Below are 22,039 nucleotides of genomic sequence, written 5' to 3'. Positions count from 1 at the left end.
TTCAGCCGTGTGTTTCCCTGGCTTTCCTCCTGGGCACTTCATGTTCTTTCTCACTTCACCTTCTCTGGGACAGGGGAGTTCTTTCTGTTATTGTGTTATCTACCTTACATAACCTTTGCACACTATGGCACCTGAGTAGCCATCATTTCTGTACTTATTAATATAGTGGGTTTAATAAGAATAGCTGCCCTGAGGTTACCTGGTAAGACAGGGAAAGAGAAACAAAGCTTCTCATTACGGTGCCTTCTGAAGGTCACTCCTTTGTTTTATCTGTACTTTTTGATCAGCATCTATCTGCCCAAAATGTGTACTTTGGTCCTATACCAAAACCTAACTTCAAACGTCCTGCTTGTTTACCCAGCACAACCACCAGAGTGTACGAGGAGCTGATGGCAGGTGCTCGTGCTGAGCAAGCACCGTTAGCTTAGTCCTGCTTCCTCCCTCCCGGCACCGGCAGGCACTGCTCAGACAGCAGACAGAAGGGCCTTCTGCAGGGTTCATGCGAGAAGCCAGGGGAGCCTCTGACGGAAACCTTATGAACAATAGATTATCATTTCCTCTAAATGGAAAGCTCAGTTTTCTAAAGTAATCTGGGTGTCTGATGGCCTGGACATCATTCCCATTGTTAAAGTGCCAGTTATTTACAGGGCACAGAGATCCAGGCTCCCGCAGCCCACAGTTGCATCCAGATGCAAACTTGAACAGATGATAACTGTTAAAGATCCCTGATTGTGTGGAGATGGCCCCTCTGAGGCCCATGTCAAGAAGCTGCACAAACGGAAAGCTGCAAAGCAAAATATTCCTCTTTCATATGAGACATTTTTTTCAAACAGGTGAAAGCACAGTGAATGTTGATGTATTTTTTTTGACAAATGGAGAAACTGAGGCCAGAAGTTCAAGTCATCTACTGAGACAGTGAGAGATGAAGTTGGAAGTAGCCAAGTAGCTGTGCCCACGAAAATGAGGGTTTTTTGTCTCTAAAAAATCTAAAAGAGAAAGGGGGCAGGCTCTCCTGAGTTCATAGGTAGCCCAAAGAAGAGGAATAGGAAAGTTTAAAAGGGGGGGAGGAACAAAGGGAAGCCCTGGCCAGTGTGGCTCATTTGGTTGGGCGTGGTCCCATGCACTGAAAGGTTGCCGGTTCAATTCCTGGTCAGGGCACATGCCCAGGTTGTGGGCTTGATCCCCAGTTGGGGACATGCAAGAGGTAGCCGATCAATGATGTTTCTCTCTCTCTCTCTCTCCTCCCTTTCTCTCAATAAAATCAATTTTAAAAGGGGGAGGGGGCGGGAAGAAAGAAAAGAAACACACAACCCTGGAAATAGACACTGTTAGCAACCAGACATAATAGTATGGGTTGGAAAGTGAGAGTTGGAAACTTGACCTGAATTCGGACACCAAGAGGAAGCCAGCACAATGATTTAGGAAGGATAATAGAATCATAATGGCAGGAAGCGAGTACAGTCCACTTGGCTGGAAAAGCTCAGCTGCAGTGTTCTGGGCAGACCTACTGGAAATGATGCCATCAGACCATGTTTGAAGGCCTAACATCCATGGTGACAGGAGGCCCCACTAAGGATCTAGGGTAGAGGAATCAGAAAGCAGGCCCTGGCACAGCAGGCCACACAGGTTTTCTGTGAACTGAGCACCACCGAGTTGTGCCCGGTGAGCATGACCCTGGGAAACGGCCCACTTTCCTGACTGACTCCAGGAGGCAGCAGGAGGGCCAGGTGCCACAGTGGGGACAGAGAGGACCGCGCTGGGGGGAAACTGGCAGGGCATCTGTGCTCGCTGGCAGCCAGGCCCTCACCCCTTCTCTGATGTGGAGGGTGGGAACCGGACCCATCTAGACTTTGTGAATATGGCACCTCCCAAGGTCAGACCCCAGGGGCTGGCGGAGACCATCCTTCTGCTGAGAAATGGTCTCTGTCGCAGCTGCCCCTGGGAAACCTGGAGGCCCCAACTGCCAATGAGCGTGTCCCAAAAACTTGCCCATACACCATGTTTTAACGTTTCTATCTTTTCTATTTCTCTCCTGGTATTCTTCCCACTAAAAAAGAAAGAAAAAAAAAACTATTCCCAAGCACTCTCCTCCTTCATTGTCTGCTTCCTCACTTAGAAAAGTACCATGAAAAGATTCTTTTCTCCTAGTGTCCCTGTGTCCCTCAGGACTGCTGACTGCCTGGCACTCGAGCTCCTACATATTGCTTCCCAATCCCTGCCCTTCACTCCCAGGTATAGTCAAAGCCAACGTCTTGGGAAAAGTGGCTAAAAGAGGGGAAGTAACAGTTTTCTTTACAACGAAAATATGAAACTGTCTAAAACCAAAAAAATGAAATAGGCTCATCTTCATAGTAGTATACAGAATAAAATTAGTTTTGACTAAAAAAGAAATTCTTGAAATAAATATGATTTTTCAAAGTTCTTGTAGCTATATTTTCATACTATTTTTTTAAATATGAACACAGTCCACTGAAATTGGCTGATGTTTGTAAAGCAAAAACTACCCCAAGCCTTGCTAAGTGGCATCCCTTGGTTGTGCAGCTATTGTTGCAAAGGCCTGTTGTGAAAGTGGCCAGGCCGCAGGTCAGCCTGTGTGGGTTCTGGCTTGTGGATGGTTGGAAACGAGCGAGTCCCATTCAGATTCTCGTTGTCAGCCAAGCACATTGTCTTATACTCCACTTTTCTGGCAAAGCTGTCGCTAGTCTGTTTCTGTTTGGCCCAGTGCATGGAGTTGGTTACATGTGCTCTCCGTGCTTTAGAGGCCTGGGAGAGAAGGCCGAGAAGAGGAAGGAGGGAAGGTGAGAAGCCAGGAGGAGCCTGCCCGTGAGCCCACAGCGGGGGCTGCCAGCGTCCGGCCGGGTTTCTGCCTTGTCCCCTGGCTACGTCCCGTCCCCGGGAAGCAGGCGGCCTCAGGAGATGCCGCGTGCTAAGGGTCAGGTTGCTGTGTGTGCTGTGTCCCAGGCTTGGACCAAGCACTGGAAAAATAGGCCTGACCCAAGTGGTCAGTTAAACTTTCTGTGGGTAGAGATTGAATTTAGAGTTTTTAAAAAATACATGAAATCTTTCTACTTCAGTAGTTGGGTTTTTTTTTAATGAAATGAAGCATTTACTGACATAAGCTCTGAAGAGCAATAGAATGATTAATTAAACTCTGTGGTGCCATGTTAGACAGTCTCAGTCCAGAATAAAGCACTAGAAGGTGTTGGGGTGGGGTAGGGGTTGTAACTACCTCCAGAAGGGCCTGTCAGAGCTCTGAGGTTCAGACCTTCTGCCTGCCTTCCCTCCAGTTCCTGCAGCTCCTGGCGAGAGCGGAGACGGGGGATTTCTGCAGGTTCAGGCCATGTGGCTTCTGAGATACTATGAAACCAAGAACTGAGCTGACATACAAAGGAAACACTTTGGAGAAAACCAGTCCTAATATGTGACTACGCTCTCTTCCTAACCTTTCTGGGCCAGCTGGAGTGGGGTGGCTACTGTCACTCCTGCCAGGACTTCCCAGCAAAAACAGCTGGGACCCAATGTGTTTCCAGAATGAGTTTAAAGACCATACAGTGCATAGACATATTTAAAGACATACATTAAATAACCCCTAAGAGAGTCTGGGGCAGCACTCTGTGTCCAATACGCTCTTCCTTCCTCAGCAATATGTGTGAATAAAGAAAAGCAGTAAATAGCCTCACACCAGGTCACACAGGTTTTATGTCCACATGAGGTCAGTTCAGATCAGTTTGCTGCCAAGTGAATTAGTTACCAGAACTTTTGGTTTCCACAGCTGGGTGGGTTTGTGAGCTGTGGGTAAGGAAGTGCCGGCCAGTCCCGTACCCTGTTGGTCCAGAGCACTGCTGGACGCTCTCCCCGGAGCTCCAGGTTCCTCCCTTGCTCCGCTCCCCGCCCCATCCTGAGTTTTCAAAATGAGTTTCAGCAATTGGAGCTAATTAACCTAATTAGCCACCGAGCTGACCAAACATCCAACTGAAGGGAGCACCTGTGAAATCAGACAGGCTGTGGAAGGGAGACCCAGAGTTGTTCACTGAACCTCTCTCACTAAAGTAAGGGTCACCCTGAAATGTGAGGAGGTCGTGTCGAATAGTTGAAGTGAGGGCCCACTTCAGCACAGTGGAAATAACATGGATTTTATCACCTCGAGACACTAGAGTGGCAGAGAATAGGAAAGCATCCTGAGGGGTTTGGACAAGCATGTGACTGACAGGGCCGCAGTTGGCAGCCGCAGGAGCCAGGATAAACCCAGCTCCAACAGTAACAACAAAACAAAGAAAATTGGCAGCAGATCTCGAAGTCTGGGTGTCCCCTCCCCAGGGAGATACGGCTGTGCACGAGGCCCTGCTACTCTGAACAAGCTCACAGACTCTGGCTGAGTGTTGCCAGCTCCTCCAGAATTAAAGGGAGCTGCTACATGCATATGCTCCGTCCTGCTGGTTATGCCCCTGAGGAACAGGGAAAGAAATCTAGGTTTCTATATGGCTTAAAATTAGGTTCTTGCTTTTGTCAACTAGCCGGGTCAGAAGTTGGGGAGGATTCCAGATTACAGGCTCAGGGCCAAGGAGCAGCCAAAACATACAAGGACTTGGCAGGCGATGGCAGAACGTGATATGGCACAAAAGGAAAGGAAAACAGAGAATAGTGCCTGGTGGTGATTGGGAACGAGGTCAGGACATTGGCCTCACCCCAGTGTGGTATTTCCTGTTCTGTCAAGAAGGCCACCATGCAGGGAGGCTGCATTCCCCAAAGTTAGCAGTCTCTCCAATGCCTCCTGCTAGTGCTAGCAGCCTGCTGTTTCCAGGAGGCAGCAGCCCCAGAGGGTCACCGAGGTCGCAGATGATCGATGGCCTGTCCGAGGTCATCAGTAAACACAGGCCCTGGAGACACCTTGTCTCCCCATCAGTGTCACCAAACCCCAGGGTCACTGGGCCAGATGGTGCCCAGCGTGGTGGCATGATGGCAGATCTCAGATGGTGGGGCACCACGAGCTTGCCCAAGCAGGAGGAAAGCTAATTTATGAAGTTCATAAATGGAGCGTATAGATGCTATGAACAAGACACTGTGTTTTTCATCCTGTGGATTTTTTTTGTCTGCTTCACTCATGTTTCTTTGTTATCATGACTGAAGTATAGTTGACATACAATAGAATTCAACAATTTTAATACAATTAGTTTTGACAAACATAAGCAGTCACACCACCACATACAAGATATAGGACAGACCGCTGCCCAGGAACCAAATACAGCTCCACCCTGTTTTTGTTTTGTACATTTTTAAAGGGTTAAGAAAAAAAAAAAAGAATATGTGACAGAAATCATATGCAGCCCACAAAGCCTAAAATATTTACTGTCTGGCCTTCACAGGACTAGCTTCCCGACCCCTGATAAAGAACATGTCCATCACCCCTCAGTGCTCCCTGCGGCCCCTCTGCAGGCATTCCCCTCCCCCTCCCCCTGGCAACCACTGATCTGCTTTCTATCACTGTAGTTTTGCCTTTTCTAGAATTTCATAGAAATGAGATCATACGGTATGTTACCTTTTGTGTCTGGCTTCTTTCACTCATAACGCTTTTGAGGTTCATCATCTGAGTTTTTGTGTGTACCAGTAGTGTGTCCCTTTTTATTTCTGAGTGGTGTGGTGTCCCGTTAAAGGCAGGGTGCCACCCTGGGTGAGGTGGGGCCCTCAGCATGGTTTAACTTGCAGGCTCGAAATAGAAGAAAGGGGAGCTGCAGGGCCTGGTAGCCGCAGGTGCCCACTCTCACCACCCTGTCTTTGCAGGCATGAACAACCGGGAGGTGCTGGAGCAGGTGGAGCGCGGCTACAGGATGCCCTGCCCGCAGGACTGCCCCATCTCCCTGCACGAGCTCATGATCCACTGCTGGAAAAAGGACCCCGAAGAACGGCCCACTTTCGAATACTTACAGGGCTTCCTGGAAGACTACTTCACAGCGACAGAACCCCAGTATCAGCCTGGCGAAAACCTGTAAGACACGGGTCAGCAGAGGGAGGCCTCGGCCCAGAGGCCTCCGCCCCCTCCCCATTAGCTTTCAATTCTGTAGCCAGCTGCTCGGGGCAGCCAGAACCGTCCAGGATCAGATTGCATGTGACTCTGAAGCTGACGAACTTCCATGGCCCTCATTAATGACACTTGTCCCCAATCCGAACCTCCTCTGTGAAGCATACGAGACAGACCTTGTTATTTCTCAGACTTTGGAAAATGCATTGTATCGATGTTATGTAAAAGGCCAAACCTCTGTTCAGTGTAAATAGTTACTCCAGTGCCAACAATCCTAGTGCTTTCCTTTTTTAAAAATGCAAATCCTATGTGATTTTAACTCTGTCTTCACCTGATTCAACTAAAAAAAAAACAAAGTATTATTTTCCAAAAGTGGCCTCTTTGTCTAAAACAATAAAATTTTTTTTCATGTTTTAACAAAAACCAATCAGGACAGGTGTTTGTTTTTTTCTTTTTTATAAATATGAATACATATAATATATATGTCCCTGTACATACACCATGTGGGTGCTAACGTGGAGACCATGGCCAACCTGGGCCACAAGCTTCAGGACCCAGAGTGAGGATTTTACCGCAAAATCAGTAGAAAGGCACTGGTGTTATTCTGAAAACCCAGTGGCCTCATTCTTGGCTTTTTCAAAGCATGATTTTTTTTTTTAATTTAGATTGCACTTTTTTGGTTCATGACTGTACCTGTAGATGGCTGTTACGTTGACTCTTCAGCAGCCCCCGAGCTGAATTCACAAGTTCTGTTTCCAGTATTTGCTTCAACCTGCTGCGATTTGTTCTTGAAACTTAAAAGTGAGCATATTTAAGCCAGCCAACGGCCAATCCTACGAGGGGAACTGGAAGATGGATACCACACAAGCTTCTTGTATAAAAATATGAATGCTGAAATGTTTCAAACTTTTTTTATTTAATAAATCTTGTAACCACATTTACATGGTCTAAAACCCATAGCATTGTAGTCATGGCAACCTGCTAAACTTTCTCATGCAACTAAAACTTCCGGGGAAGGTGAGGGTGGGGGCTGTACACTTCCCATTGTAAAATGAGTGTTTTAAATGTCCTGTACTGCTAATGAAATGACTTTCTATATGTCCGAAAATTCTCCAGTGGAATAACTATGCACTACTTGACATTTCATGGGGATGCACAAAAAAATAAGTATTACATTTTTAGTTGCTGTTTGTACCAACCTTGAATTACATGTTTAACAACAACAAATCAAAAGAGCCTATTTCTATTGAGTTTTTAATACTGAGTAGCAACTCTGAAGTCTTAATTCCTTTTTTGTTATGATTTATTTGTGAGTTTACATTTTTAAATTGTTTAACTTTCTTAATTTAGTAATTAAAAAAGAGAGCATTTTACATTTGAATTTTTTGTTCATTTGTTTCAACATGGAAGGGACTCTGGTAGTGACATATCTGTTCCACGCCAGGTGGCAAGGACTCACCTGGGGAATGTAGCCATTGTGCAGTGATTTCCAAATGACAGAAACATTCAGGCCACCTGGAGTGTTTTTTCTTTTCTTCCCCAGAAAAGCCAGGCTATTGTCTAGCTAATTCAAAGGAATGTTAACGTATGACTAGGCATACCTTAACATTTTAATTTATCAGACATTTTCTCCAACTGGAGTTGTCTGTGTCCCACTTGTAGGGGAAAGAGACAATTACAAGGAGGATCCTTCTGTCCTGGAGTCGGTGTATGTATTTCCCAGTGCCCCTGCACCTCTGTAATAAAGTTGCTATGCGGGGAACAGCCTGGTGTGCGAGCAGGGGCCATGGGTAGACCAGCTAGCTGTCCAGGCCGGCTTTGCACGAGTTTGGCTGTGTGACCTTGAACAGCCACCCGGCCTCTCTCACTTCCAGGTCCTGTCTGTAGAAACAAGAGGGCCAGATGAGATGTTGCTGTAGGTTCCTGCAGATCTAAGATCCCGTGAGTCTAAGATCTCTGGTGTCATGTGGAATCACGCAAGAAGGACAGTTTTCTTGCTGAAATAACCTTTGTATTCAGGAAGGGTTTCCAACATTTTTTTCTAAGTAACACAAAGGGATTTTCTGGTTAATCAAGTCTTTATGGTATTGGTTTTGGTCTTAATACAATTATTATCACTGGGCAGTTTATTAACATGTTCTAGATATGTGTAATGATAACTTTGCTTTTAACCTTCACATCCCACTTGTTTGGATCGTTTGCAAATATTCTCTGGAGGATTTTTGTTTATGTTTTTGGCTTGATCATTCAAAAAAAATCTGAAGAGGTCATAACAACCTGTTCGCAACAGAGATTCTTTAAGAAAAAAGCAGTCTCTTCAAACCAAAGGATAGCCTTTAATTCACCAGTTGAGTTCATTGTGGAATCTCTCATAGGAAGCAAAGCTAAGGATTCAGGTTAACTCAAGGCCACTCTTCCGAAACATAGCACGCTGGACCTGCTCTGAAACACAGAGCAGGGCTCCAGAATTGAAGTAGAAGAGTAGCTGCAAATACGGAGGAATCAGGCATTCCGGGTGTTTTCTTCCAAGAAGCTAATGTGCTGTCAAGAGCTATCCCTGAGGTAGACCAGCCCAGGCAACGAAACCTCCCCTCCAGGGGGTCCCAACACCTCCCTAGAAGCCTCCCTCCCTCACAAGTTGTAGAAGTTTGGAGTAAGGAACCTGAATTCTCTGACTGGAAATTTCTCTTGTCAAGAAAGGAAAGTATCTTGAAAGGTCCCTTAGCGGTAAGTGGTGGTGAAATATATTTTGTCCCTGGTCATGAGTAATGTAAATCTGTGCCCCACAATATCATTTTCAGAATAAAAACGTGAGCTTCTCTCTGTTCCCTTAGGAGAGCGGGGATCTGGCACTGCCGTGCTGCACAGGGAGACTTCCTAATAAAATGATTCTTTTTACTTTCTTAAAATCAAGTATACCTACTGGAGAAGCGACTTGACAAAGCTCAGACATTGTAAATGTGACAACTCGGTTTCTGTTCCCCACGCTCACTGGCTCACACTCCCCCACTGTCCTCAGGGTGCCCTACGCCTAGGAGCTACAGGGCGTCCAGTGTGTTGGGGCATCAGGGTGTAGACTCAACCGAAGAAGGCATTTGACTCTGCCTTGGTCATGGCAAAGGAAGGTGTATGGAGAACCAGGCAGTCCCATGAGAAAAGTTCAGGGTGTTCACAGTCCCTCAAAGACAACCACACTATGGAAGGTTTCCTGACAAGTGCCAGAGGGTGCTTACCTGCCCTGAGAGAGAAAGGAATCCTCCTGTGGCTAAATCTTGGCACCAGAGGATTTTTTGAGTAGCAACCGGAGCCACAGAATTTTATCTGAAATTTCCTATGGGACCTTAAGAATGTATATTGTATAATTGGAAGGGTTCCTTCATGAGTCCTGGGGAAAGGAAGGTTTCAGCAGTGCACAGGGAGAGTTACGCTGAAGCCTGCTGCGTGGGGGTGTCTTTTGTCCTGGTTCAGGAGAAAGCCTTGCTTGACAAAATAGCCATTTGCTAACACGTTGTAGTGGATAAAATGGTGCTGGGTCAATGTGTTCCTGAAGGTACTTTAATAGGTTTAGATGACTTTCGTTGGTGTTCTTACCATTATATATTAGACGTTGGAGTTCAATTAGGCTTTCCAAAGTATTTGCTAAAAGGAAGGCAGGGAGGGAGGGAGGAAGGGAATGAGGGAGGGGGCGGGAAATAGTTTTTTAGTGGAGTGGGGAGGAAGCTCAAATTTTTATTCTAAAAATGATATTGTGGGGTACAGATTTACTAAAGCAGGTACCATTATTATGTTTACCTTATTTAATTATCAAAAGTAGATTACAGCTACAGAGAAGGAAATAATTAAAAATTAGTATCTTTAATATCTTTGAAATATCAAATGGATCTTCATAATTTATATATACCTACATTCCCAGAAATTTTTCTATAATAAATTTCTAAATCGTACCTCATTCTTTTCAAACATGCAAAATATTCAGAATCCTTGCTGGAAGGCAGGGAGTGATATGCCTTTATTCTAAAAACTAATTTTGAGGACTGAAAAAGAAAATAAATGGCTTTCCAGTGTGGCAGGGACTCTTCCAAAGAGATTGTGATCAGTGAGAAACAACCACTCCCCCAGCATCCAGATCACACGCTTTTTCCCAGAATACTCACCACTTTTCTAATTGTTTGTTTAATAACACGACTCTGCTTGCATGCACTGTCCCTGCCAGACTGTGAGCTCCTTGAGAACAAACTGCCCAACTTGTTCTCTTAATCTCCCTACACCTGGAGCAGTGATAAGTGACAGATGTTGGATGCATGGATGGATGGATGGATGGATGGATGGATGGATGGATGGATGGATGGATGGGTGGATGGATGGATAAATGGAGGATGCCGCCCAGTAGGGTGAGCGGTTGACCTGGGAGTGACACACTTACCGAAGAACCTGCTGAGCCCCCCTGGACTCGCTGCGAGCTGCCCGAGGCAACAGCCCTGCCAGTTCTGAACGTGCAGTCACCAGTCTTCAACACATGATGGGAAGGCCGAGTTCGTAGCCTGAAGTGAGCACTATTAGTGTTTCCCAAACCTTTCCCCGAACTCATCCCCCTGGGACCTGGGGCCTTCAGGTCTCATGTTAACTGTAATTTTATGAAAACTTGACATTCTACTCCTAAGATGTCCATCTTTGTCTTCACATAAAATTACTTTCCCAGACCTTCAGGTTGTGCATCGATAACCAGCCTGTGGCCTGTAGGGTCCCTGCACACCTCTGCTCGACCAGGATGTCCTGGGACCTGCTCAAGAAGCAGGTGAAGATGCTGTCCATGAAATATTACTGCTAAACATGAGAATACTGTCGTGGGGAGAGGCAACACTAACCCCCATTAACATGATTCTCTTATCTGATCCCCTTTTTTCAGCCAGCAAAGAACAGCCCCCTGACTGAGAGTGGGGCAGAAGACAAGGGGGGTTGGTGATAGAAAGAGGAAACCGTCCAGAGTCGCCAGGAAATGCAGGTCTGGTCAGTCAGCCTGCCCGTCCCAGGTGGCAGCAAACAGGAGACAGGAGGGAGATGGCGGACAAAGAGAAGAAGCCAGAGCTGGGAAGAGAAGCCTCTGGCCCCGGCTGTTCGAGGCAACGGATGGCCGTGGCTGACTGTAGATGTGTGTAAGGACATTCACTATTCTCCAAACATTGTCGAATACTTATTATGCACGAGACTCTGAACACTAGAATATTTCCAGCTCAGTGCGGATGGAGACCCATAACAGATCCCTGCAATACGCTATCTGCTAGGCGGGAGCACAGGAGGCAGCAGAAGAAGGCCATTCGTCCCAGGACGGGGCGTGCAGGGGAGGCTTCACGGAGGAGGCGGTGCCTAAACTCAGTCTGAAAGGACCAGTAGCCTACGTACTGCCTAATGGTAGGCTCAGTGTTTTTTGCCTTTGAATGTGTTTCCTTCTGCTATCCAGCTCCCATTAAGGGCTAGCTCATGCTTTAACTATAGAAGGTGCTCAGCAAATGCACCTAAATGAAAAACACCGAAACCATGCCGTGAAAACTCTGAAAATTAACCCTACCCCCGTTCTTCCCTCCCTCTCTCTCACTCTCTCTTTCTCTCTCTGTCACACACACACCCCCTAAAAAGTACATAGGTACATCATTTATTCTGAGTAGTGGACTGCTAACTGAGGGTAGTTAACACCTTAAAAGGACAAAGTGTAACGTTTTAGACAGCTTGTTGGCGCCAGTGTCCCAGCTGGAATGTAGTTTGAAATATATTTATAGAGTATGAGAATAAAAGAATTGCTGGGAAAGAGATGGATAATAATTCCTCACTGCCTCTGTTAATAACGATTGCTGGAGCTTTTTCTCTCATTTATGAACGTGTTGTCATTCTTTCCTTACATTTACTAGGCTGTTTTGCTTCAATAATCATGCAATAGGTAAACTCATGAAAGAAGGTATATACTAGCAGTTGCAAGGCATTCTGCTTGTTTTGTTTTGGATTTTTTTTTCCTTTGGTTAATTATCAAGTGCTTGCTATGTAATAATCAATGAGTAGCTAATTGGAAGCAAGAGAGAATGAAATGGGTATAATCAGATAGTGTTTTTAATGAAAAGCATGCATGTAATACTGTGGGGAAATATTACTAAACAGCAAGAGATATTATCTTTTTTTTTTTTTGGTATGTGTTTACAAAAGGATCCATTTAAAGGCACTTAAAAACTAAATTCGGGTGTGTGAATTCTTTCATTTTTTTAAGACTCCTCCTGAGGGCTGAGGGAGCCCTGGAAGATGCCAGGAGGGAGGCCGAGCCTCTGGAGATCGCTTGCTCGGAAACCCAAACCACCCCGAACGGAGCCTGGAGGTCTGTCAACTCCCAGAGAGCAGCGAGGCAATGGTGAGCAAGTGGCAGCAGTTGCCTGGAGAATTAGGGAATGAATAACAATGCTTTCTGCTAAATTAACTGCATTACATTGTGCACGGCAAAGTGATGGAAAAACCCTGTTAAAAACTGAATAATAATTTGCCCACATCATTTATGTAAAATGCATAATTTTCCTACTTCAGTGGACTTTAGTTTGATTTAAAATATGAGCAGCTCCAGTACTGTTCACCAAAGCATAATTTGTGAGATAATTGGGAAGGGGAAAGGGAAGGGGAATCAGACTGTAATCAGACAATCCTGTGTGAGTCACTTCACCCCCTCCTCTCACCTGAAAATTTTGGAAAATATTTGTTTATAGGTTCCCCAAGGTCTGTAAGTGCAAAGTGCAAAGCGTTATCATTGTCATTGCTATCACTAACCACGACCTCGCCACATTTGATAGGCGGAAAGCAATGCTTCATTCTATTTAGTGTTTTTCTGCTCTAATTCAAATAAGTACTTGATTTTGAATTGTAGGGGAAATGGAAATGTAGCAAAGCTACACTTAAAACAGCAGGCTGAGAACAAAAGCACTGTGCATGCAGCCGAAGGAAACCTTGGAAGATGCAGAGATAAAACAAAAAGCTGTGCTTGGCTGGGATTCTGTCTCAGAATCAAATGCAAAATGGGGAACATTGTTCCAACTGTAGAGATTCTGTGACCTACAATATCTGAAATAAAAAGGCATCCGTAATCCACCTTGACATTCAGAAGCTGTGTTACTCGGGTGAATTATGATATTTGTTCATGACTAATGTAGGTTTTCAGAACCAGTGGTCAGAGGCGGGGTGGGATCCCATGGGTGAACCAGGGACCCTTCACTTCAACAGTGCACTCCCCTCAATCACTATTCATGTTCCTTCTGCTCCCCCCACCCTCCTTACCCCTGCTCCCCACTCCCACTAGAACCATAGAATTTTTATTCAGATATTCACTCATTCTCTTCATCTCCAACCCCCCACAAAGGGCCATTATTTACTTATTAGTGTCAGCCCTTAGATTTTTACCTTTCAGGGCAAATCTGTGGCTGATTCTGTCTGCTTCTCCCAGGTGGCCTAATCTTCCCTCCTTTGTAACCCTGCTGGCCCTAAGAGCCTGAACCTTGAACTCCCGAATCTCAGCACTTCTAACCTCCTGGGTGTCCATTCGGGCTGGGTGAAGGAGCCTACCCCAACCCTAATACTCCTCCCCACTCCTTCTTTTTCTCTCACCAACCCCTGCCCACTGGCCTAAGATTTATTAGACATTAGTTTTGTCACTACGCCTCCTGCCACCAACTATTAGTTGTCTTTTTGCAAATCAGAAAAAGCTACCCTCCCTCAAAACACTTGATAGCATCAGCCAGAAAACTATCCTAAGAGATGCTGTGATCGGCGCCCCTGGGACTGTGCAGAACACCGCTGGCCTGTATAAAATCAGAGCCGCGGCAGGTCAGTCTTGTCTTTTTATGACACTTTGCAGTTTCAAAATCAGAACCTTTCGGTCATGATCACAAATTGCTGAGGGGCAGATTCTGGAAGAGAAAAAAAAAAAAAGCTCCGGGCAGCAGTGCTTATAAAAGTAAAGGGCCGTGTATTCAGCCCCAGATTTGGCCTGCTGGCTGGGCAGCCACAGCCCAGCCACACTGGTGGGCTTGGGTGGCGGGGTAGATGGTGACAGCATCCCCCCCCCCCCCCCCCCCCGCCTCAGCCATCACCCCCCCTCAGCCATCACCCCCCCTCAGCCATCACCCCCCCCAGCCATCGCCCCCCCCTCAGCCATCGCCCCCCCCTCAGCCATCGCCCCCCGCCTCAGCCATCGCCCCCCCTCAGCCATCGCCCCCCCCTCAGCCATCGCCCCCCCCTCAGCCATCGCCCCCCGCCTCAGCCATCGCCCCCCCTCAGCCATCGCCCCCCCCTCAGCCATCGCCCCCCCTCAGCCATCGCCCCCCCCTCAGCCATCGCCCCCCCCTCAGCCATCACCCCCCGCCTCAGCCATCACCCCCCTCAGCCATCACCGCCCCCCCTCAGCCATCACCCCCCCCTCAGCCATCACCCCCCGCCTCAGCCATCACCCCCCCTCAGCCATCACCGCCCCCCCCTCAGCCATCACCCCCCGCCTCAGCCATCACCCCCCCTCAGCCATCACCGCCCCCCCCTCAGCCATCACCCCCCGCCTCAGCCATCACCCCCCGCCTCAGCCATCACCCCCCCTCAGCCAGCACCCCCCCTCAGCCAGCACCCCCCCTCAGCCATCACCCCCCGCCTCAGCCATCACACACACACACCCCCCTCAGCCAGCACCCCCCCTCAGCCATCACCCCCCGCCTCAGCCATCACACACACACACCCCCCTCAGCCATCACCCCCCTCAGCCATCACCCCCCGCCTCAGCCATCACACACACACCCCCCCCTCAGCCATCACCCCCCCCTCAGCCATCACCCCCCCCTCAGCCATCACCCCCTCAGCAAGCGCGGCTGCAGCCTTTCCCCGAGCCTGCAGTGCCCCCTTGCCCCCTCTCCTCTTCTAAACAGCCTGTGCACCCTGCAGGTCCCCCTGAGGCGCCTCCTTCCTAGGAGCCCTCTGGGACCCCGCCGGCGTCAGCGGCCGCTGCGCCCCAGGCGCCCGCGCTCGGCGTCGGGTCTCCCCGCGCGCCCCGCGCCCCCGTTTTCTCTCTGCCTCTGAGCTCGCTGCGCGGAGGAGCTTGGCCCACGTTAGGATATTACACTGAATTCAGTCCAACGGTTGGATCCCTAAAATACGGTCTAAGTTCCTCCGATAAAGAGCGTTATGCCAACATAAGGCATCGCCCGTCCAAATGGAACTGCAGTGATAGATTAAAAAGATGAAGCTCGAAGGGCACTTTTTTGGCCAGGAGCTGAGTACTAGAGCCCCCAGTAGATTGCAGACATCGTATTTCCTGGTTTGCCTGGGACCCTGGCACCGGACTAGGGGCTGTCATAGGAAACTTTCTGAAACCTTCGGCCCGGGGGAAAGCCCGCCGCCTCCGCCCGGAGTTGCCAGGATTGCTCAAGCGCGCATGCGCACGGCTGCGCTCCAGGAGGCGGGGCGCTGCTGTGGGACCTGCCGCACCCGCCCTTGGCTAGGGCGCCGCGCACGCCCGGCTTCAGGAGTATCGGGACAGGGTGGCGCTGGCGGCGTGCGTGGGGACACATCCGTTCGGGTTCGAGGTCCTGTGGACCCGCGTCGAGAATCAAGAGCAGCTGTTCCCGTGGACAGTGGCTGAGCCGATAACCGCATTTTGCAAAGGTGCGGCCCTTTCCCGCCAGAACCTTCACCAGCTGGGCCTGGAGGCTCCCCGGCCTCGCCTGGGGCTCAGCCATGGCCCTGCTCTCGCTGCCACGCTTCCAGCCCGAGCCGCTGCCTGTCTGACTGCCCCAGGCCCCCCTGGACGAGGGGCTGGGTTGGGGCTCTTGGTCCTGGGGTGAGCCCCGGGAGGAAGGGAGGCTCCCAACCGCTTCCTCGCGCGGCCCTGCTGCCCTCCCACGCGCTGCACGGCCACCAGCGAAGGGACTGGCGGTACCGAGGCGGGCGTGGAGCAGCATTGCTGGTGGACTATAAATTGATTCCATCACTTTGGAAAACTGACGGTAAAGTTAAGCATATGCCTAGTACCCTATGTCCCAGCAATTCCACTCTTGGGTGTATATCCAAGAGAAATTAGTGCACATGCCCACAAAAAGACGTGTACATGAATATTCATAGCAAGCAACTTTATTCCTGATGGCTAAAAACTGAAAACAGCCCAAATGTTAATCAACAGAATGGGTCAGTGAATTGTGGATAAATTCATACAGTGGAATATACTACACGGCAATTAAAAAAACAGGCTATTGACACACACCATAATATGGATGAAATCTCAAAATTACAATGTGAGAGAAAAAAACACAGACACAAACAAGTACATTTTGTATGATTCCATTTTTATGAAGTTCAAAAAAACAGAACTAATCAATGGTGGTCAAAGTTGGCCTAGCAATTACCTTGGGATTGGGGGATATTTACTAGAAGAGGCACAGAGGAAGCTTCTGGAGGGAGGAAAATATTCTAAATCTCAATCAGGTTGGTGGTTACATTGGTCTCAGAGTAAAAATCCACTGAGCTGTACACTTAAGACTATTGCACATTACTGAATGTAAGTTATTCCTCAATAAAAAATAATTGAGAAAGATTGCTCATATTAAAAAGAACTTTATAATGACTTAAATTTAAGTCTGCTCTCTTTTGGTGGGGGGCGCAGGTGGAATATTTAACTTCTCTGAGCCTCCGTTTCTCATCTGTAAATAGAGATAATACCCACCTCAGCTATATTGATTTGATAGTGAGGTACTATATATAAAATATGTCCTTTAACTTCTCTTCCTCAGTTTTCCCGTCTGTAAAATGGGTATAAAATTAGTAACTATCACATATCAGCAGCTAATTCACATAAAGTACTAAGAACAGTGTCTGAGACAGGAAGCTTCCAATAAATGCCGATAGTAGCAGTGGTCAGTACTATTGTCAACATGATGAATATGGACTAGACTAACTGCAAGGCCCCATTCAGCTGCTGTAGGCATCTGTAAATAAAGGAAAGCCAGGAAGACTGGGTAGGTGGCCTGTGATTCCTGTGAGAGGGGTGAGATGGAGACCCAGGTCTCAACTCCCTGCCCAAAGGTCTTTCCACCACCCCACCCTACCTAAATACAAAGGAGGAATCTAGGGACGTATTGATTCTGCACTGGTTTTTATGTGCCTGGCCTTCGGCGTCTGCCAGTAGAGCGTCTCTGTTCATGAAGGATAAGGGGCCTCCAGCATGGGGAAGAAAAGGACTTCCATCTCTTTTTCTTCCCCTACAGGTGCTTAAACAATGACTATTCCTAAATTAACCCCTGGTAGGCCATGTTCTGTTCTAAGCAGTTTAAACTAGTAAATCTATCTCCATTTCATAGTTGAGAGAGCAAGGTGGTTAAATGACTTGTTCAAGGTCATACCCTAATATGTGTGGGGCGGGGGGGACTGAGTACAGACTGCGCCATGCCAGAATCCGCTCTGCACGGGACACCTCCTACAGCATGGGCTCAGTTTGCACAGGAACCTTGCTCGGTCATAAGTCCCTCCTTGAAGCACTTGCCTCCTCTCTTCTCTACCTCCTTTCTTGGGGCTGAAGGAGCACAGAAGCACTAGCGTTCCAGGTATTCACCAGAGCAGAGCTTTCAGCCCCCAGGGCCACTAAGCTTCCTCTGTGGCCGCATCCCCTTCCCAGCCTGCAAAGCTGCCTCTACTGCGGGCTCTGGGGAAGTTTTAGGTCTAACCCAGACTTCACATTTTTTAGGATGACACTCCCTTCCCCTATACCTGCCCTACTCCCTTGGCCTCCCCTTCACCTTTCCAAGCCCTACATCTACCTTTTTTTGGAGAATAATGATTTGGAACATCTTGGGCAGCCTAGCGGTTGCCATGAGCCAGCCTGTCAGGGCTCATGTGGTTTGGGGCTTAGGTGTGTGAAAAGCTCTCAACTCTAGAGGCTCCAGGGTCCCTCATGTTCACAACTGTCAACCTGTGCGACCCTATCAAATCAAAGACAAAGCTGAAAATGTGGATTTGTTGGGGGCAGAAATATTAATCATGTTCTGTTAACTGTGATTGTTCTGTTCTAATTAGAAAAAGCACTTTCTAACCTGGCTGGGAGTTGACCTTGGAGTGTGGTCCATTCTCCCTTTATCATGGAAAGATAACAACCTTGTTCCGGAAATAAAAGGGTCCTGGAGACGCCCCACCGTTTTGCAAACCCCCAGTCTGAAATCCCTGTAACCTGTAAACCATTATACCCATTCTCATTCCCTTTGCCCACTTCCCATGCAATCTTTGTCCCTCTACCCAATATAAGAAACTGGCTTATGGGGAGCAGGGAGAGCAGATTTTATGTGGACAAATCCTGATGCTCTTCCATGTTGCCAGCATTATTGGAATAAACACATATGATTCAACCTTGTCTCTGCTTAATTGGCAGAAGTAGCAACAGGCAGCCCTGACCCATGTGTCCGGTTTCAGATTCAGCAGCAAATCCGAGGAGTTGATATGGATTTCCACGTAAAAAGCCCCCAACGTGTTTGGTTCAGTGAGTTCTTTAGAGATTCTTTATCCCAAACCAGAATTCTAAAGTAGAGCCATATAACCACATGTGAAGGAGTAAAACTGTCAGTCTCCCAATCCACCCCACCTCATTCACCCCCTCTACCTCACTTTCTAATTTTTTTGTTTCTCTGGAGTTCATCATAACCTCCAGAAAGGTGTCTGTTTGGGGTTAGAGGGTGCTGCCTGCATTTCTGACACCCAGCAGCCCTCACAGTATAAAAGGCCTTTCTGAGTTGGATGTGAACGCCTGTGCCAGTGTCTGACCTTGTACCCTCTGCAGACCCTCATTGTGAGTTCCATTATGCTATAAAGGCTTCCAGCTGACATAATTTGCAATCCAATAAAGGGGCCAGTGGATCTTAAAACACACCAGCCTCACTGCCTGTCACCACAGGAAACTGTGCTCTTTCCAGACTCAAATTCATGTCCATCCTACATAAACTTTACACGGTGCCACGCTGCTGTTGAAAGTGATTTACTCTTGAGGTGACCACTCACAGGAGGCAGACCTTCAGATTTGTGCTAACCTCACTGGAGTCACATAAAGACACTACCTGAGGGTCAGAGCAAGTCTCCAGAGGGCCTTGAATCACAGAGGTTGGAGGTGGCACTTCCCTCAGACTGAGGGGCAGAGGTATCTCCTGGTTGGCTTTCAACCTTGATAGCTAAATACTAGAAGAGGCCATAGTAGATCTTGCTTGTTTTTATAGATGGCAGAAAAACTTACGTGCAATATTCTTCCTTTTTAACTGATACACACCCAAAAAGAGTTTGTACATACTGAAAAGAAAAAAATGAAAGGGAAAAAGATGTGTGTGTGTGCATGTGTGTGTGTGACAATGCACTCTCTAAATAGAATGTAAAGGGGACCAAATCTGCCTCTGCTCTTCGGTGATGATGGAGAAGAGCGGCCCCTGGAAGAGGCCTAGATCTTGAGCCTCTGTGCACCAGGACAAGTTCCCTGTGCACTGAGGTCAACGGCAGGAATCCGTGTCTACAACTAACTTTGTAGTCTGCACCAACAACTCCCAGAAGTTAGAAAAGACTATGCGCTGATGTTCACCTTTAGGGAGTCTCTGTTCTGTTCAGTAGAGAAATCTAGTTACCATGCTTTTCCCTACACAGTATATCATCGGAAATTATTTTGGAACTCTGAAATACCACACTTATGGGACATAGAACCAATGAAAATATGTGATCCACCTTCCTCATTTTGATAAGCTAAAACAAAAGGAGTGACTAGTACTATCTCTCAGCTAATTTAAATTTAAAACTGAGGCTGTCCCAGGGCTCCAATGTGCCCAGTGTATCAGTCAGAGAAGTTAACACTAGCTGCAGTAACAAAACTCCCATAAGTCTCAGAGGTTTAACACAATTTAGTCACATTCTAGTCTAATTGAGTTGAACAGCTCTCCTGAGTATCTCTCCTCTGAGCTGTGACTGAGGCTCTTTCCATCTTACGACACCACCATCCCTAAAGCTTCTTTGGAGCCCTCTACTGGATCCCCTGCCTTCATCTGGACATTGGTGAACAGATGGTAAACTGATGGTCTAAAGGGACATACATCTTAGGGGCCAGATCTGGAAGTAACATTTATTATTTCTTCTCACATTCCATTGATCAGAACTTGTTGTATGCTTCACCTAGAAGCAAGAAATCTGGGGAATGTTGTTTCTTCATGTGCTTAAAAGAAGAAATGGAACAGTGGAAATCTAGCCAGTTTCAACCACATCTAGGAATGGCAGAGTTTAAGGCCTGACAGCATCCCTGTCCTGCGTAGAAGCAACACTTAATGATTCCATTCAATTTGAATATATATTTATGTCACCTGCATAGTATGATTTCTGAACTGTTAGAAAGCTCTCCTGCTCCAACATATCTTCTGTAGCCTGCGTGTTCTGGAACTTTACCACCAGAAAATCCCACTGGGTTCAGCATTACCTGGATCTTAACTTTTTCTTTTAAAACCTGTGCCAGTTATCAATTTGTTGCGCCTTAGCTCCAAATTTATACTGCATTGCCTGCTCTTCAAAAATAGACCTGTACCCTTCAAATATTTTTCTTTTTGTAACTGGCACAATGTTAAGCTTTGTCAATAAGGATGCTGGAGAGACACTGCAAGAGAAAGGGGCTTTCTGTCCTAAGCTCCTGCAGCTACCAGGCTCCTGCAGCATCTGTGGCCTCTCTAGCGCACAGTGGCCACCAGCACCCAGTGGCCAGCAGCTTCCCTGACACTTCCCTCACCTCAGGTTGTTTTGTAACAAAGTACCTCTGGTGAAATGTCTCCCTGTGATCAGCTTTTCCTGACACCTTAGAATGCATATTTCCAGCCAGTTCCACCAATGCAGCATCCCAGAGCCTTCTCTGCCATCCTGTGAACCATGGCTGTGCCCTCTTCAGCGAGGTCTGAATCTTACCTGGGAGAGCTCTTCTTTGGCACTCTATCTCAGTCTTAAGGGAGCTATTGTTCCTTATTTGCAATTTCTATATTCTTTTTCTTTTTAATCTTTACCCGAGGATATTTTTTCCATTGCTTTTTAGAGAGAGTGGAAGAGAGAAAGAGAGAGAGAAACATTGATGTGAGAGAGAAACATCAATTGGTTGCCTCCTGCTCACTCCTGGACCAAGGCCAGGAATTGAGCCTGCAACCGAGGTACTTACCCTTGGCTGGAATCAAACCTGGGATGCTTTAGTCCACAGGCCGATGCTCTAACCACTGAGCCAAACTGGCCAGGGCTGCCATTCCTATATTCTTTAGAATTCTCTTTATTTCTCACTAAGTCTTTGTTACTTAATATCTTGTTATTGTTAATAATTCTTTATATTATACTTTCCTTGTCCAAATTACTGTGTATATCTTCTCTCTTGATTAGATCCAGAGTGATATGGAATGCACATGTCCTTGGAGTAGAATTCCCAAGAAGTCAATGACACTTGAGTATAAAACAGCTTGTGTTGTTTTCCTGGCACCTAAAGAGCAGTAAGTACCTTGGAGCTTAGAGAAGGCACAGTAAGAAGAAACACCCTGCACAGGATATGGGAAAACCCTAATGACAAACTTCGCCTGTTTCACAGTTTTGCCATGAGCTGACTCTAGCTGTTTAGTGCTACTCTTTATTTCAATGCAACACATCTTTGGTTCCACAGGATCAGCCTAGCAGCACCAGAAATAGAATAAAAACACTCGTCTTTTTTGGTGAAGTAGAAACTCTCGTACCTTGATCAGTTCAGTACATTCTCTTTGTTGTTTTGTTTCTTAATCACACATAAAAGTGTGTGTCATATAAAACATAAAGAGGACAGTTCTGGACCTTTTCTTTCTCTGAACAGAGCCTGGCTACTCCCTGGGTGTACATCAGCTCCTTCAAACAGTACATTATCACCTTAGGGCTGCAAAGAAAACATGAATCAAAACCACGAGGACTGTCAGACATTGGCGCGGCTCAGTTAAGGACAGCGTAGCGATGCCTTTCTCCGGG

General features: G+C 47.1%; 1 protein-coding gene across 4 annotated transcripts in view; it reads left to right on the top strand.

Moving 5' to 3' along the window:
* The window catches only part of FYN (FYN proto-oncogene, Src family tyrosine kinase), a 193,961-nt gene extending 186,572 nt beyond the window's left edge, over nucleotides 1–7,389 (top strand). For all 4 annotated transcript variants that reach the window (XM_081139626.1, XM_081139627.1, XM_081139628.1 and 1 more), the window contains one exon: nucleotides 5,779–7,389. In XM_081139626.1, the coding sequence (XP_080995752.1) occupies nucleotides 5,779–5,987 (209 nt within the window). In that variant the 3' untranslated portion in view covers nucleotides 5,988–7,389. The remainder of the gene's footprint in view (nucleotides 1–5,778) is intronic.
* The last annotated feature ends 14,650 nt before the right edge of the window (nucleotides 7,390–22,039 follow it).

The sequence above is a fragment of the Miniopterus schreibersii genome (assembly GCF_964146895.1).
Source record: "Miniopterus schreibersii genome assembly, chromosome: 6".
Lineage (NCBI taxonomy): Eukaryota > Metazoa > Chordata > Mammalia > Chiroptera > Miniopteridae > Miniopterus > Miniopterus schreibersii.
This window is presented reverse-complemented; position numbering and strand designations above follow the sequence as displayed.